The 12,547-nt window shown below is 31.2% G+C and overlaps 1 protein-coding gene across 1 annotated transcript; it reads left to right on the top strand.

Annotated features, from left to right (window-relative positions):
- On the top strand, window positions 1-1,709 carry LOC106774782. Its single transcript, XM_014661818.1, has 4 exons — window positions 1-696; window positions 788-1,011; window positions 1,245-1,352; window positions 1,439-1,709. Exons 1-4 carry the CDS (start codon window positions 1-3, stop codon window positions 1,707-1,709), a joined length of 1,299 nt encoding a protein of 432 aa, XP_014517304.1.
- Window positions 1,710-12,547: the final 10,838 nt, after the last annotated feature.

The raw sequence follows: 12,547 nt of genomic DNA, 5'->3' as shown, positions 1-12,547 counted from the left end.
ATGATTTCTGTCAAGTGCTTGGATGGAAAAGGAAAATGTAAATGGTATGCCTATTGTGCCTTTAGGAGTAATGTCAATGCATGGAAACTAAGAAAAGTGTTTGATACTCACAGCTGTAGTAAGGATTTCAATGTAAAGTTGATGACTTCTAAGTGGTTGAGTCAAAGGATGGAGAAATCTGTGAGAGAAAACCCAACTATAAAGGTGATGGACATTAGGGAGAAAGTCACTAGGAAATGGAATGTAGGAATATCAAGAAATATGGCTTTTAGGAAAAGAGCCATGGCAAAAGATAATATTGAAGGATCATTCAATGAACAATTTAGAAGACTTTATGGTTATGGTCATGAGCTCCTGAAAACAAATCCAGGTACAACAGTTCAAATTAAAGTTGATAACATTAATGGTGAGGTCATATTCCAAAGATTTTATGCATGCTTGAAGGCGTGCAAGGATAACTTTGTTTGTTGTAGACCTATTATTGGATTGGATGGATGCTTTTTGAAAGGCAAGTATGGAGGGGAGTTACTAACAGCAGTGGGAAGAGATGGAAACGAGCAAATGTTGCCCATAGCATATGTTGTTGTTGAGGTAGAAAACAAAGAGACGTGGACTTGGTTCTTGGAGCTTCTAATTGAGGACCTTGGTGGAAAAGATGTTTGTGCAGGAATCACATTTATTTCAAACCAACACAAGGTCAGTGAATGATCAATTTCTTCTACATATAACTTAATATCTTCAATACACAATATATTGTATATGTAACTCAATATGTTGAACATGTCAGGGTCTTTTAGCAACTTTTCAAGATCTTCTACCTAGGGTAGAACAAAGATCTTGTGTTAGACATTTATATTCAAATTTTAGAAAAACATTTCCTAGAAAAAACCTTAAACGTCTCATGTGGAGGGCAGCAATAGCCACACATCCACAAGAATGGGAAGCTGAAATGAGGAATATTAAAGCCATAAATGTAGACGCTTTAAAATACTTGCTTGTCATTCCACCTAGGTATGTATCTCAATTCTTATTTTTATTTCATATACTCATAGTTCATATTTAAATACTTCACAACTTATATTTACTTATGTCAGGTTTTGGTTAAGATCTAGATTCACCTCTAGATCACAATGTGACACTCTTGTGAACAACATCTGTGAGGCCTTTAATATTGTGCTAGTTGATAGTAGGTCTAACCCTATTATTAGCATGTTATAAGACATTAGGGTTTACATTATGAACAGATGGGCTGCCAACAGGACAAAGATGACACAATATCAAGCTTTAGTCTGCCCTAAGGTTTGGAACAGATTTCAGAAGGAGCCATGGTTAGGTAGATATTGGTTACCAAGGTAAGTTTTATAAACTCTGTGACAATTCATTTTAGGCATTTATCTTGATCCACCTAAATGTGTTCTAAATTTTGTGTTAAATACAGGTGGTCAAGAGAGAAATTATTTGAAGTTATACATATTTCACAATTTGGCCACCAATTTGTTGTCAATGTGGAGACCATGGACTGCACATGTAGAAAATGGGCAATTACTGGCATTCCTTGCACGCATGCCATAACTGCAATGAAATTTCTGAACATCAATGCAGAATATTACATTGGCCATTGGTTTAGGAAGTCCACCTATGAAAAGACTTACAACACCATAATTAACCCCATCAATGGTCAACATATCTGGGAGGTTACACCCTATTAAGATATATTACCACCAAAGAAGAAGACAATGCCAGGAAGGCCCAAGAAGAAACGAAGATTAGAGGAGTGAGAGTTGAAAAAGAATGACAGTGAATTAAGAAAGGGTGAGCAAAGAAAAAGATGTGTCATCTGCAAAGAACTTGGACACAACAAAAAAGGTTGTCCACAAAGACCTACTGCCCAATTTGCTTCTGAACAAACACAAGTCACCCAAGCTCCACCAACAGATGTTCCAATAACTCAAGAATCCACTGTGCTTGGTATTGAAGGTGGTCCTCAACAAACACAATTCACTATGCATGGTACTGAACTTCCTCCTCATCAACTAGAACCCACTATGCTTCGTACTGACATAGTTCCTCAACAACCAGAACCCACCCACCTCAACAACCATGAATGATGTGATCGTCTGTGATGAACGATGAATGATCTGCTGCTGCTGAACTTAATTATATTTTGTATTGTGATGTAATCATCTGGTGCTCTATCATTTTGGATACAATCATTTAAACCCACTTTCTTTTGATATAATATTCATGACAGTCTTGGATATGAATGTTGATGTCTTTTAAGGTCTTTTGGATATCACTTTCTTATTATGTAATCATTTGATATATATTGGATATCATTTTGGATATGAATCTTGATGTGTGTTTTGGATATCATTTGTGTTTTGGATATCATTTTGGATGTCTTTTGGATATCACTTCCTTATCAGTCGTCATCTTTATTGGTCATTCATTTGTGATGTTTGTTTTCCACTTAACTACCAAAATGATTAACAGAAATTAAATCAGACACAACATCACTGTAATGAACAACCTTCATAAATAAAAGCACATTACAATTACATTACTGAAATCAAAACATTAATTTGATGAACAGCCAAGTTTCATAACTGAAATTAAAAAAAAAAAAAAGATCACAACAAAAAGATCACACATGTTTCAGCCAATAAAATTACAAGTGAGCTAATACAAGTTTCAACCAATTTTCAGCAACATTGACAATAAAATTACATTCAAAAAAAAAGATCACAAACAAGATCCCCACTAAGAATTTGAACTTCTTTTCCAACTTAAGTAAGGTTTTCTCTATAATAGTCATTCTCATATTTTGACTATAACTTCCATCTACAGCACACTGTGTTCCATGCTCATCACACCCACTTCTTCACCTCGTACAATACCACTCCTTTCTTCTACCGCTCCTTGATTTCCTTCTTCAATGCATCACTTAAAGAAGTTGCACCCAACCAATTCGTCACTCCCACCCTGTTCAAGAACAACACAAAGTCCTTCGTGAAAACCCAAATAAATAGACAAAGATTCATGGTTATGGAAAACTCACCTTGAAGTTAGGGCAACCCCAAAATTTTTCCCCCTTGTTCTTAGGGATTCTGGCAATACGAAACACTGCATTTTGACCACAGAAGCATGTTGGTTTTACACTCAACCTCTTCACACTCCCACTATTGTGTTGCATGGCAGAACCCAAACATTTACAAGAGGTTGATGAACGAGACATATCCTTACGAGCACCTCAAGACCACACTGCTTGGCGACAACTCTTCTTCCCCATGACGAAAGAAATACCTCTTCTTCCCCAACACGAAAATTAGGTTTGGATGAGAGGGGATGCCCTTAAATCTTAGGGCTTGGTCGTCCACGTGGATAAACCACCAAAGGCATTCAATTTTAGTGCACAATGCCACGTGGTAAAAACATAAATTACAACTCAGCTACAGTTAACGTCGTCTGGTAGTACTTAACGGTTGGGATAAAATGTGTGCATTTTTACAAAAGTTATGATCCAATTGTGACAGTTCAAAACTTGAGGACCTAACTGAGATTTGCAAACAAATATGAGGACCAAGGGAAGGATTAAGCCTAAACTTATTTATTCGCTTTTTGGATTTGCTTTTGGATTAAATTTGAGTTGTATGTTAATTTTTTTATTTATTTTGAATTGTCTTTGGAGTTTAACATCTTTTTAGAGTGAAATTATTTAAATTTGAATTATAAATATTGTAATTTTATTAATTTAAAAAAAAAAAGCTTGTAATTAAGTGAGCCAATGAGTCAACCCGTTTAACCCATCAACCTGTGGTGGGCCGGGCTGATTGGCCTATTTTGACAGTACTAATATATATGATTTTTAATTATTTGTTGTGTGTTAACCAAATTTTAATGTTTTATTTAGTCATTTAATATTATTAAATGTGATGTTAGATTTTGGTATCAGAGCAGTATTTAGGAGATTTGTAGGAATGAGCTTGTTTAATCTCTATTGTGTGTTTTATGTGTTATGCTTGTTAATAGTGTGACCATCTTTGGATAGACTATGGTTCCTTCTTCTTTTTTTTGTATGGTCAGAGTTATGGCACCTAGGTCATCATTCCTCCTCCTATAAAACTCATATATTCCTAATATGGTGAGGGTAATAGAGTCTTTTGTAGTAGCTATGCAACAACATAATGCTTATATGGTGCAACAACACAATGTAGTTATGCAACAAATGGAGTCTGTTAGGTTATTAAAGTACTCAATTTAATTCAAGCATCTGGACAAGTTCCATACTAATAGATGAAGAGTAACAGTGTAGAAAATTTGAGATTGGTTTGAAGGGAGATCTCAAATTGATGACAACCCTTCACTGCATTAAAGAATTTCTTCTTTTGGTAGAGAAGGCAAAAGTAATGGAGAAACTGAAAGTTGAAGTGAAAGTTCAACAAAGGTAGTAGCAAAAGGTGGGAGGACCATTTGGGTCCACGTCTGGACAAAAGGAAAGGAAAAAACCATATTTTAGAATTGAACTTCAAGGGACTAGAGGGTTTCATTCTCAACAAGAATCTCATCTATCCAGGATCCATTACTTTTGTGAGAAAGAAAGGCATTTTGTCAATGACTATCCTTCTAACAAGAGCATAGGGATAAAACCCGTATCCCAGTCTTGTTAAAAAACCAAAACCAGTATGGTGCTCGATGCAAAACCAATATCAATAGTTCCATATTGTATGGCTTTAGTAGAGTTGACAAAGTTGAAGAAGCATATATGAGACTTGTTAGAAAAGTAGTTTATCCAACCCAGTTGTCACTATAAGGAGCACTAATGTTGTTAGTGAAGAAGAAGAGTGGTAACTCAAGGTGTGGATTGCAAGAAGTTGAATAAGTTGACCATAAAAAAAGTACCCCTTGCCAAGGATAAATGATGTGATGAATTAGTTGCATGATGCAGTAATATTTTCAAAGATTGATCGGAGATCAAGGTATTATCAGATTTTGGTTAAGGTTGAAGATGTGCAAAAGACAACATTTAGGTTAAGATACAGACATTATAAGTGTGTAGTTATGCCTTTTGGTGTGACTAATGCTTTTGTCTTATTCATAGACTATATACGAATAGAATCTTCAAACCCTTCCTAGATAAGTTTGTCCTAGTCTTCATAAACGATATTCTTATCTATTCCAAAACTCATGAGGAACATGATGAACATCTTAGAACGGTGTTTAGCATTCTGGGAGAGAAAAGCTTGTATGTCAAATTGTCTAAGTATGAGTTTTGGTTGAAGGAAATGTAATTTCTAGGCCAAGTGATATCAACAACTCAACGAATATCTATAAATACAACTAAGGTGGAGGCAATGTTGAAATGGAAACATCTCAAGTCTCCATTAAAGATAAGAAGTTATGTGGATTTAACTAACTACTATAGAAAATTAATTGAAATACTCACTAAGATAATAACACATTTAACATAATTATAGGAAAACTTTCAAAAGTTAAAGTAGAGGTTGACAAAATACTCCAATATTTATAGTCCTTAACACAAATAAATCTTTTAAAATTTATTATGATGTTTCTTATCAAGGATTAAGTTGCATGCTTATGAAAAAAAAAATATAGTAGTGACATATATTTTAAGGCAGCTAAAGATTCATGAAAAAACTATTTTAGTCATGATTTGGAGTTAGCAAGAATGGTATTTGCCTTAAAGATATAAAGAAAATATTTGTATGACTCACAATTTGAAATTTTGAGTAATCACAAAAGTTCTTGTATAATCAAAAGAAGCTATATATCATATAGAAGCCGTAGTTAGAGTTTATGAAAGACTATGACTTTGAACTGAAAGTTAATGTAGTTGCTGATGTTTGATCAGAGATGACACAAGGAAGACATTTATGTGGAGATTTTTGTATACTACCATTATACCTAAAGACAAGTGACTTCAAGTACAATTCTTTCACTATTGCTTTTTAGAGGAAAAATAACATATTCTACCTTTTGCATCTACATGCAACATAAGTTAAAAAAGTCCTCTCTAAATTATGGAAGCATTGCAAAGATTTTACAATCTCACAAAACATGAGATTATGCAGTACAACATCAACTCATGGTGCCATAAAAGACTTGAGAGTGCCATAGAAGACTTTGTCGAGGAGATTCTTTCACTAATTTGCTTAATATTATTTCAAATTATTAATATTATCTTTACCTCAATGATACACGATCATGTAGCCAATATAAATTTTAGCAACCCTTTCAAATTATACAAGTTTTTTCTTTCTTTTCTATATTTAATTTAATGAGTTAATAATACAAAAATCACATTTTTTAAAAATTTAAAACTTAAAATTTATAATTAAATTCAAATGAAAACTAAAACATCCGATCTTAAGTAACAATAGATTTGAAAAATTAATTTATTAATATTTCAATATATTCTTTAATTTTTACATTTTCCAATAAAAAAACATTTAAAAAAATTAACATGAAATAAATAAATTACAAATTTACTCAAAGAACCCTGTTACGGGTATAGGCACTAGTTTATTAAAAAGAAGCTGTTTTAATTTGTTGAAATCAGTTTAAGACCAAATTACTTTTAACATGTCTCCAACCACAAAAATTCAAAATCATATACAAGACATCCTTCGTTTGTTATTAATCAAAATAATATTAGCTTAATCTCAATTAGCCAATTGCTCACTTCATGTGCTGACATAGAAAATGCAAGAAACATGAAAACAAATCCAGCTGCTACAAATGTAGTAGATGTAAATGCAATTGTGCAAACCAGAAAAAAAAAAACATAAACCAAAGGTACCTCTAACCAAGACACAATATCTGTTCTACTATTTATTTAGGGTGAAAAAACTAAAACAATTTAATTCCTAAACACTCCAATCCCCATAATAAAAGACCATGATTCCATTCACCAGACACAACTGTTCATTAAAAAAGAAAAAAAATACAAAACCAGGTAGATTCAGAAGCATAAAGAATGGTTTACAATCACTAAGATATCTCAGATCAAGTGTTGGATTATATACTTTGCTTCATCACAATCTGCCGAGGCTATATAATATTTCAAACAAAACTTCAATGCCCCATCTCACATACACAGTAGCATTCAAGACACCTTCGAAAGAGAAGTGTATATTCTGATAAATATGAATTCAATCTCAAGAGTTTCAAAACACTAACCTCAATCACTAAATTATATTGATCCCAAATCATAAACTCAAAAATTTTCGAAACATTTACCAAACTCATCGAACAAACATACATCAAATTTGAAGCCATTTTAGCTCCCATATACAACACACCCAAATTAAACATAAATAATACGAATTTATACACATTTGAAAAGCAAAAACAATTGAAAAGCTCAGAAAAAACGCAAAGACCTTAGATGTTCATTAACGGTTGCGATCATACCCGCAACTCATTACTGGTCTGTAAGACTCGCCACAGTTAAAATCAAGAAACACCCATTTCATCAATCTGCAAAAGAATGCAAACCCAGAAATCAAAATCCAAATTTAACTGCTCCAGAGATCCCCAAAACAACAGAAGTAAGAAAAAAGGGATTTCCGGAGAGACATGAAAGGGAAACACAAGTTAGGGCTTTTCGGCCAAAATTGAATTAACACCACACGTAATATACAAAAAATACTAAAAGATTTCAGCTAAGAGGCTTAGAAGCAAAAACCCTAATATGAGTTGAGTTAGCGAAGGGGTCGAGTTATAGTTTATATAGAGAACACGTGTATGTGGATCTAACCAGCCCAACTAATATGGGCTTTGACTCTCTCAAATTATTAATTCGGCCCAGATATTGCTTTTTCGATTAAATCTTTTATTTATTTTTAATATAATTTAAATCTCAAATTTATGCTTAAAAAAATGTACAACAATCGTGAAATAGAAAATTAGGCTAAATATTAATGATTAATTATTAAAGTTCTTTTTTTATTTAATGCACTGTGTATATATATACAAGAAAGAGAGCTTTTTTAGATATTTTAACGCTTGGATAAGTTACAGTTCAATTCCTATGTGGTATTAGGATAAAAATTATGTGGTGAATAAACTATAAATTTTTTATTAATATAATCATCAAAATATATTTCTAAAAATAAAAAATATTATCATACATCGTAATTCATAATTAAATAACATAACACACATGCTAGTTCAGTTGGTTCAGCATACGTATAAATTTCTATGAAGTCTCTACATATGTTAAATTCCTATGAATAAAAAATAAAAGTAATACAATATAAATTTACTCAAGATGAAAAATATTAAAAATATGCTATCAGTACATTTTTCTTTCGTTAATGGTTTGTTTGTGTAACTAGAAAAAGTAAAAGCAAGTATTTTTCTTCCAGTACAATTTAGTTTTACGATAATTTGTACAATAAATATAAATATTTCACTCTTAACATAATTATTTCGTATAAAAAAAATATTAACATGATTCAAATATTAGGAAATATAAGTTATTGTGTGAACTTCGGCTAATGTGGAACATGAGTAGCTTTTCTATTATCTCTTAAATGGCTATTACTTTATGCACCCCTACAATTTCCTCCTAAAGCCCCATTTTATTCAAATATCCATTTTGTGTTTTATGTTCTATATCTCTTTGAAGCTAAAAAACACTATTTTTTCGTTAAATTTGAGCCCCTGTTTTTGGCAAAAATATATTGTTGAAGATAAAAAATTAATAAAAAGCTATTGGGCATTTTCAGTTTATGATAAAAAAAATCAACAAAAAAGCGATGTCTAATAGTTTTAAAACCATTTAAGTAAATATTATGTTTAGAATTTAAGTACGAATAAGATATTTTTTTCTTATTTATGTATAGAACATAAACCACGTTTTAAAATAATAATTTGTTGGGTTTGAAGGAACAAAACAAAAGAAGTATGATTGGTATTTTATGTGGAATATCCAATATCCCTTTTTCTCTAACTTGGTTTGCAAATTCTAAACGTCTTTTCAGCTCTATCAAGCATGGCACACAAATATTCAGAGCCAAAATAGTGGTCAAACGACTCAAATTTGGAAATTGAAGTGAATTCTCACGAAAATATCAAAAAAGAAAAAAAAAATTGACCTTATCCTCCAAAAGTACCACCAATTAATGTGCACCATATTTTGGTGCAAATTCACAACTACAAAATAACAAAGTCTTTTTTTTTTTTATTTTAATTCAGGAAACTGATACACAACCTCCCATGTTGAATTATTGTTTCAACCTCTTATCAAACCTTCTTATCCCCACATTTTTCCAGGTTATATAATAAAGGTCTGAAATATCTATTGGTTTTTTTTTCATCTTATAAATTTTAAAGACTTAATACATTTTTTGGTTTTTTAAGAGAGGAGTTGTATTCAAAATGATCTTCTTTTTTCTTTTGGAAAATAACAAATGATTTCAATTCTGAAAAAATGAGTCAAATTAATTTTCTTTTATTATAATGTCAAAAACTAAATGATATATCTGTCCCTTAGACAAAACTTAATGATATATCAATTTTAAGTAATTGCGAGATAGTATTAAGTTTATTGATATGTAAAATTAAAAAGAGAAAAAAAATTAAGTACGCGACAATGTACTATAAAAGAGGTTAAAAAAATGGACCAAAATTGAGTACGGATTATTTTAAACACAACTCTTTCGAAAGATCAAAATAACTATTAAAGCCTATTTTAAGAAATTAGTCTCCAATTATTGCGTTATCTATCTCATTATTTTATAATAAACATTAATAAACAGAGTTATATGGTAATATTGAAAGTGATTGTCCAAAGAAAGGGAAAACTCTAATCTAATCAAAGTTCTTACAATGTTTTTGTGTCGATGTGAGTGGTTTTGCACACGCAACTGCATCGTGTCGCCGCACGCTAGTAGAATTATTGACCCATGTGAGAGAGATTGTTTTGTTTTTTTTTGTTTATTGAGTAAAGACATCCCTTGTGATGATCACACTCCAAAAGAGAGCAAAATAAAATAATAAAAATATTAAAAGAAAAAAGAATATGGGTTTCGTTTTCAATGACTTTTATATTTTTTGAATTTTAAAATTGATGTAATAGTCAATGGTGAAAGAATGCAACTTCTTACGCAACATATGTATGTTTGGTTTTATATGATCTAACCTATTCTTAGAATTACCAAATTATTTCACCCACTACCCGAAAAAGCATTTATAAACAAATTCACACTCAAGACGAAATTGCAGAATTTTCTTTCGGAATTAAATATTTAAACTATTAGTTATTCTGACTCGTACGTGAGATAATTGTTTCATGTTGTTTTGACATTCAAGAATTTTTACACTCATTTTGTAAAAGAGCTACAAGGGTTACTGGAAGCTTATGAGTTAAAACTCTAATGATTAAATGCTTTGGGCCTACAAGGAGATGTGGTTTGAAAATGGAGGAAGAGTGGTTATTTTGTTAAAAATGGTGGTTCTAGTGAACATGCAAATCAAACAAGGTAAGCTAAAAGCAATTTTGGCAAAGGATGAGGAGGAAACAAGAATCGAGATTGCATAAAAATCCAATGGAGAGATAATAGATCACAAGAATATCCATTATCCACAAATATTTTAATATTACTTATAAATATGATATAAATATTATATTATTTGTACTCACGTGTATTCTTTATATGAAAAAATAAAAAATAAAAATTATATCTTATTAAGTTAAATTTAATTAAATTAAAATTAAATTTTATTAAATTAAATTTAGTTAAAATTAAAACTAATTTATAATTTATCAAATTAAATTTAATTAAAATTAAAATTTTAATTATATTTAATTTTATTTTTTAATTTTATTTTAAAAATTTATAAAATATATTTTTTTAATTATTCACGAGTATTCGTGGGTACTCATAGATTTTTAAATATCTATAGATATTTGTATTTGCATGAGTAGTAGGTGAATTTTATTTTTTTTTTGAGTTAGGTAACGGGTAGACACCGTCTGTGTCTGACCCAACACATTGTTATCCCTACTGAGGATTATTGACATGGCAAAGTATAAGAGAGAAGCTAAAATGAAGCCAATGTTGCTCAAGATAATTTGGATGAGGAGCCTATGGTGTTAATGTTCAAAACTAGTAAAGAGAGATTCATAATCGAGAATTGGTTTCTTGACCTGGGGTGCTCAAATCACACAGCTAGATATAGAAGTTGGATATACAACCTTGATACCAGTAAAACTAGTAAAGTCAAACTTGCAGATGACAATGTAATTTAAGTTGCAGTAGTTGGTGACACTGTAATCAAGAAGAATGGGAAAGAAATTACATGTTTCAAAGTATAGCATCTGTCATAAAGTTGGCCACCACAAAAATAAAATTCCCTTGCGTCCTTAAGTAACAGAACCAACTCTTGAATCCCAACAACCATCACAGTCACCAACAGAACCAACTCCTCAATGCCCATAACTATCACAACCACCAACAACACCAACTTCGCAATCCCCATTACATTATAAGCACCACAACCAACTCAACAATCCCCTTAAGCATTACATGAACCACCACAACCATCTTAGGAATTGACACATTCATCACACGCACCAGTTCAACTAATGCAGGAATTCACACAACAATTAAGTCAACCAATGAGAAGGGGAAAATTAGATATTAAGAGACAAACTGCTTAGTAGTATGGAAAAGATTATTGAGAAGAAATTTTATGTCATTTGATTATGTATTTTCCAACATTTGACTTACAAAGAAACACTTATTTTTTGTGCTTGATAAATGAAACCAAAGTTATTGGTCAATCTATATGACTTTGGTTTGTAAGCAATTCTTTAATTTTTCAATTGAATGAAAATTAACTCAACAGGATCTTGAATTTTTATGATACTCACAATTCCCACATACACAGTAAAAGAGAACTAACCCATATCCATTGTGCACTTCTTCCTGTCAAAAGTTCTTTCTCCTCTTACTCCTCTTTAATGCCTTCTTGATGATATAGAAGTTGCCAAGGATAGTTTCTCTGTCAAAGTCACAGTTTCTATATTGTCTTTTCTAAGAACGTTCGTTCTCTCTTTTTCACTTTTAAGAAACGTAACTTTGTCCACTATCGTAAAACTTTTTTCTCTTTTATGGTATTTTAATTAATCTTAATAAAAATACCAAAATGCCCTTTTGAAGTGAGAAGAGAGGGATTAATTTTAATAACTCTAAAATAATTCCAATAACTTTAATACTTTAATATTCTAATAATCATCACATTAGAATCTTTACATCAAAGTTATACTTTACATTACATGAACCAATGTTAATTATTAATATAATTTAACATTCTCCCACTTGGTTCATGTGATGACTTGAAGATCTAAAATAAACTTTAAGTGCGCACCATTCATTAGAATTATCAAGTCATCATCCTTATATGAATTGAAATGATTGGATCATGGTGGGCAAAAGTCATGATCGACAAGATTCCTTCCATGTATCATCAAAACAACTCAACATAACTTTAATCAATCTTATAACTTTCATGTCTCTAA

This window comes from Vigna radiata, chromosome 10, assembly GCF_000741045.1.
Source record: "Vigna radiata var. radiata cultivar VC1973A chromosome 10, Vradiata_ver6, whole genome shotgun sequence".
NCBI lineage: Eukaryota > Viridiplantae > Streptophyta > Magnoliopsida > Fabales > Fabaceae > Vigna > Vigna radiata.
The sequence above is the reverse complement of the archived record's forward strand: the minus strand, read 5'-3'. Positions and strand labels throughout refer to the sequence as shown.

What these genes read in the sequence shown, in the direction of transcription:
- LOC106774782 (XM_014661818.1), top strand. Translation starts at nt 1, where the DNA reads ATGATTTCTGTCAAGTGCTTGGATGGAAAAGGAAAATGTAAATGGTAT. An exon ending in TTATTTCAAACCAACACAAG is followed by an intron (nt 697 to 787) that starts GTCAGTGAATGA and finishes TGAACATGTCAG; the next exon opens with GGTCTTTTAGCAACTTTTCA. An exon ending in GGTAGATATTGGTTACCAAG is followed by an intron (nt 1,353 to 1,438) that starts GTAAGTTTTATA and finishes TGTTAAATACAG; the next exon opens with GTGGTCAAGAGAGAAATTAT.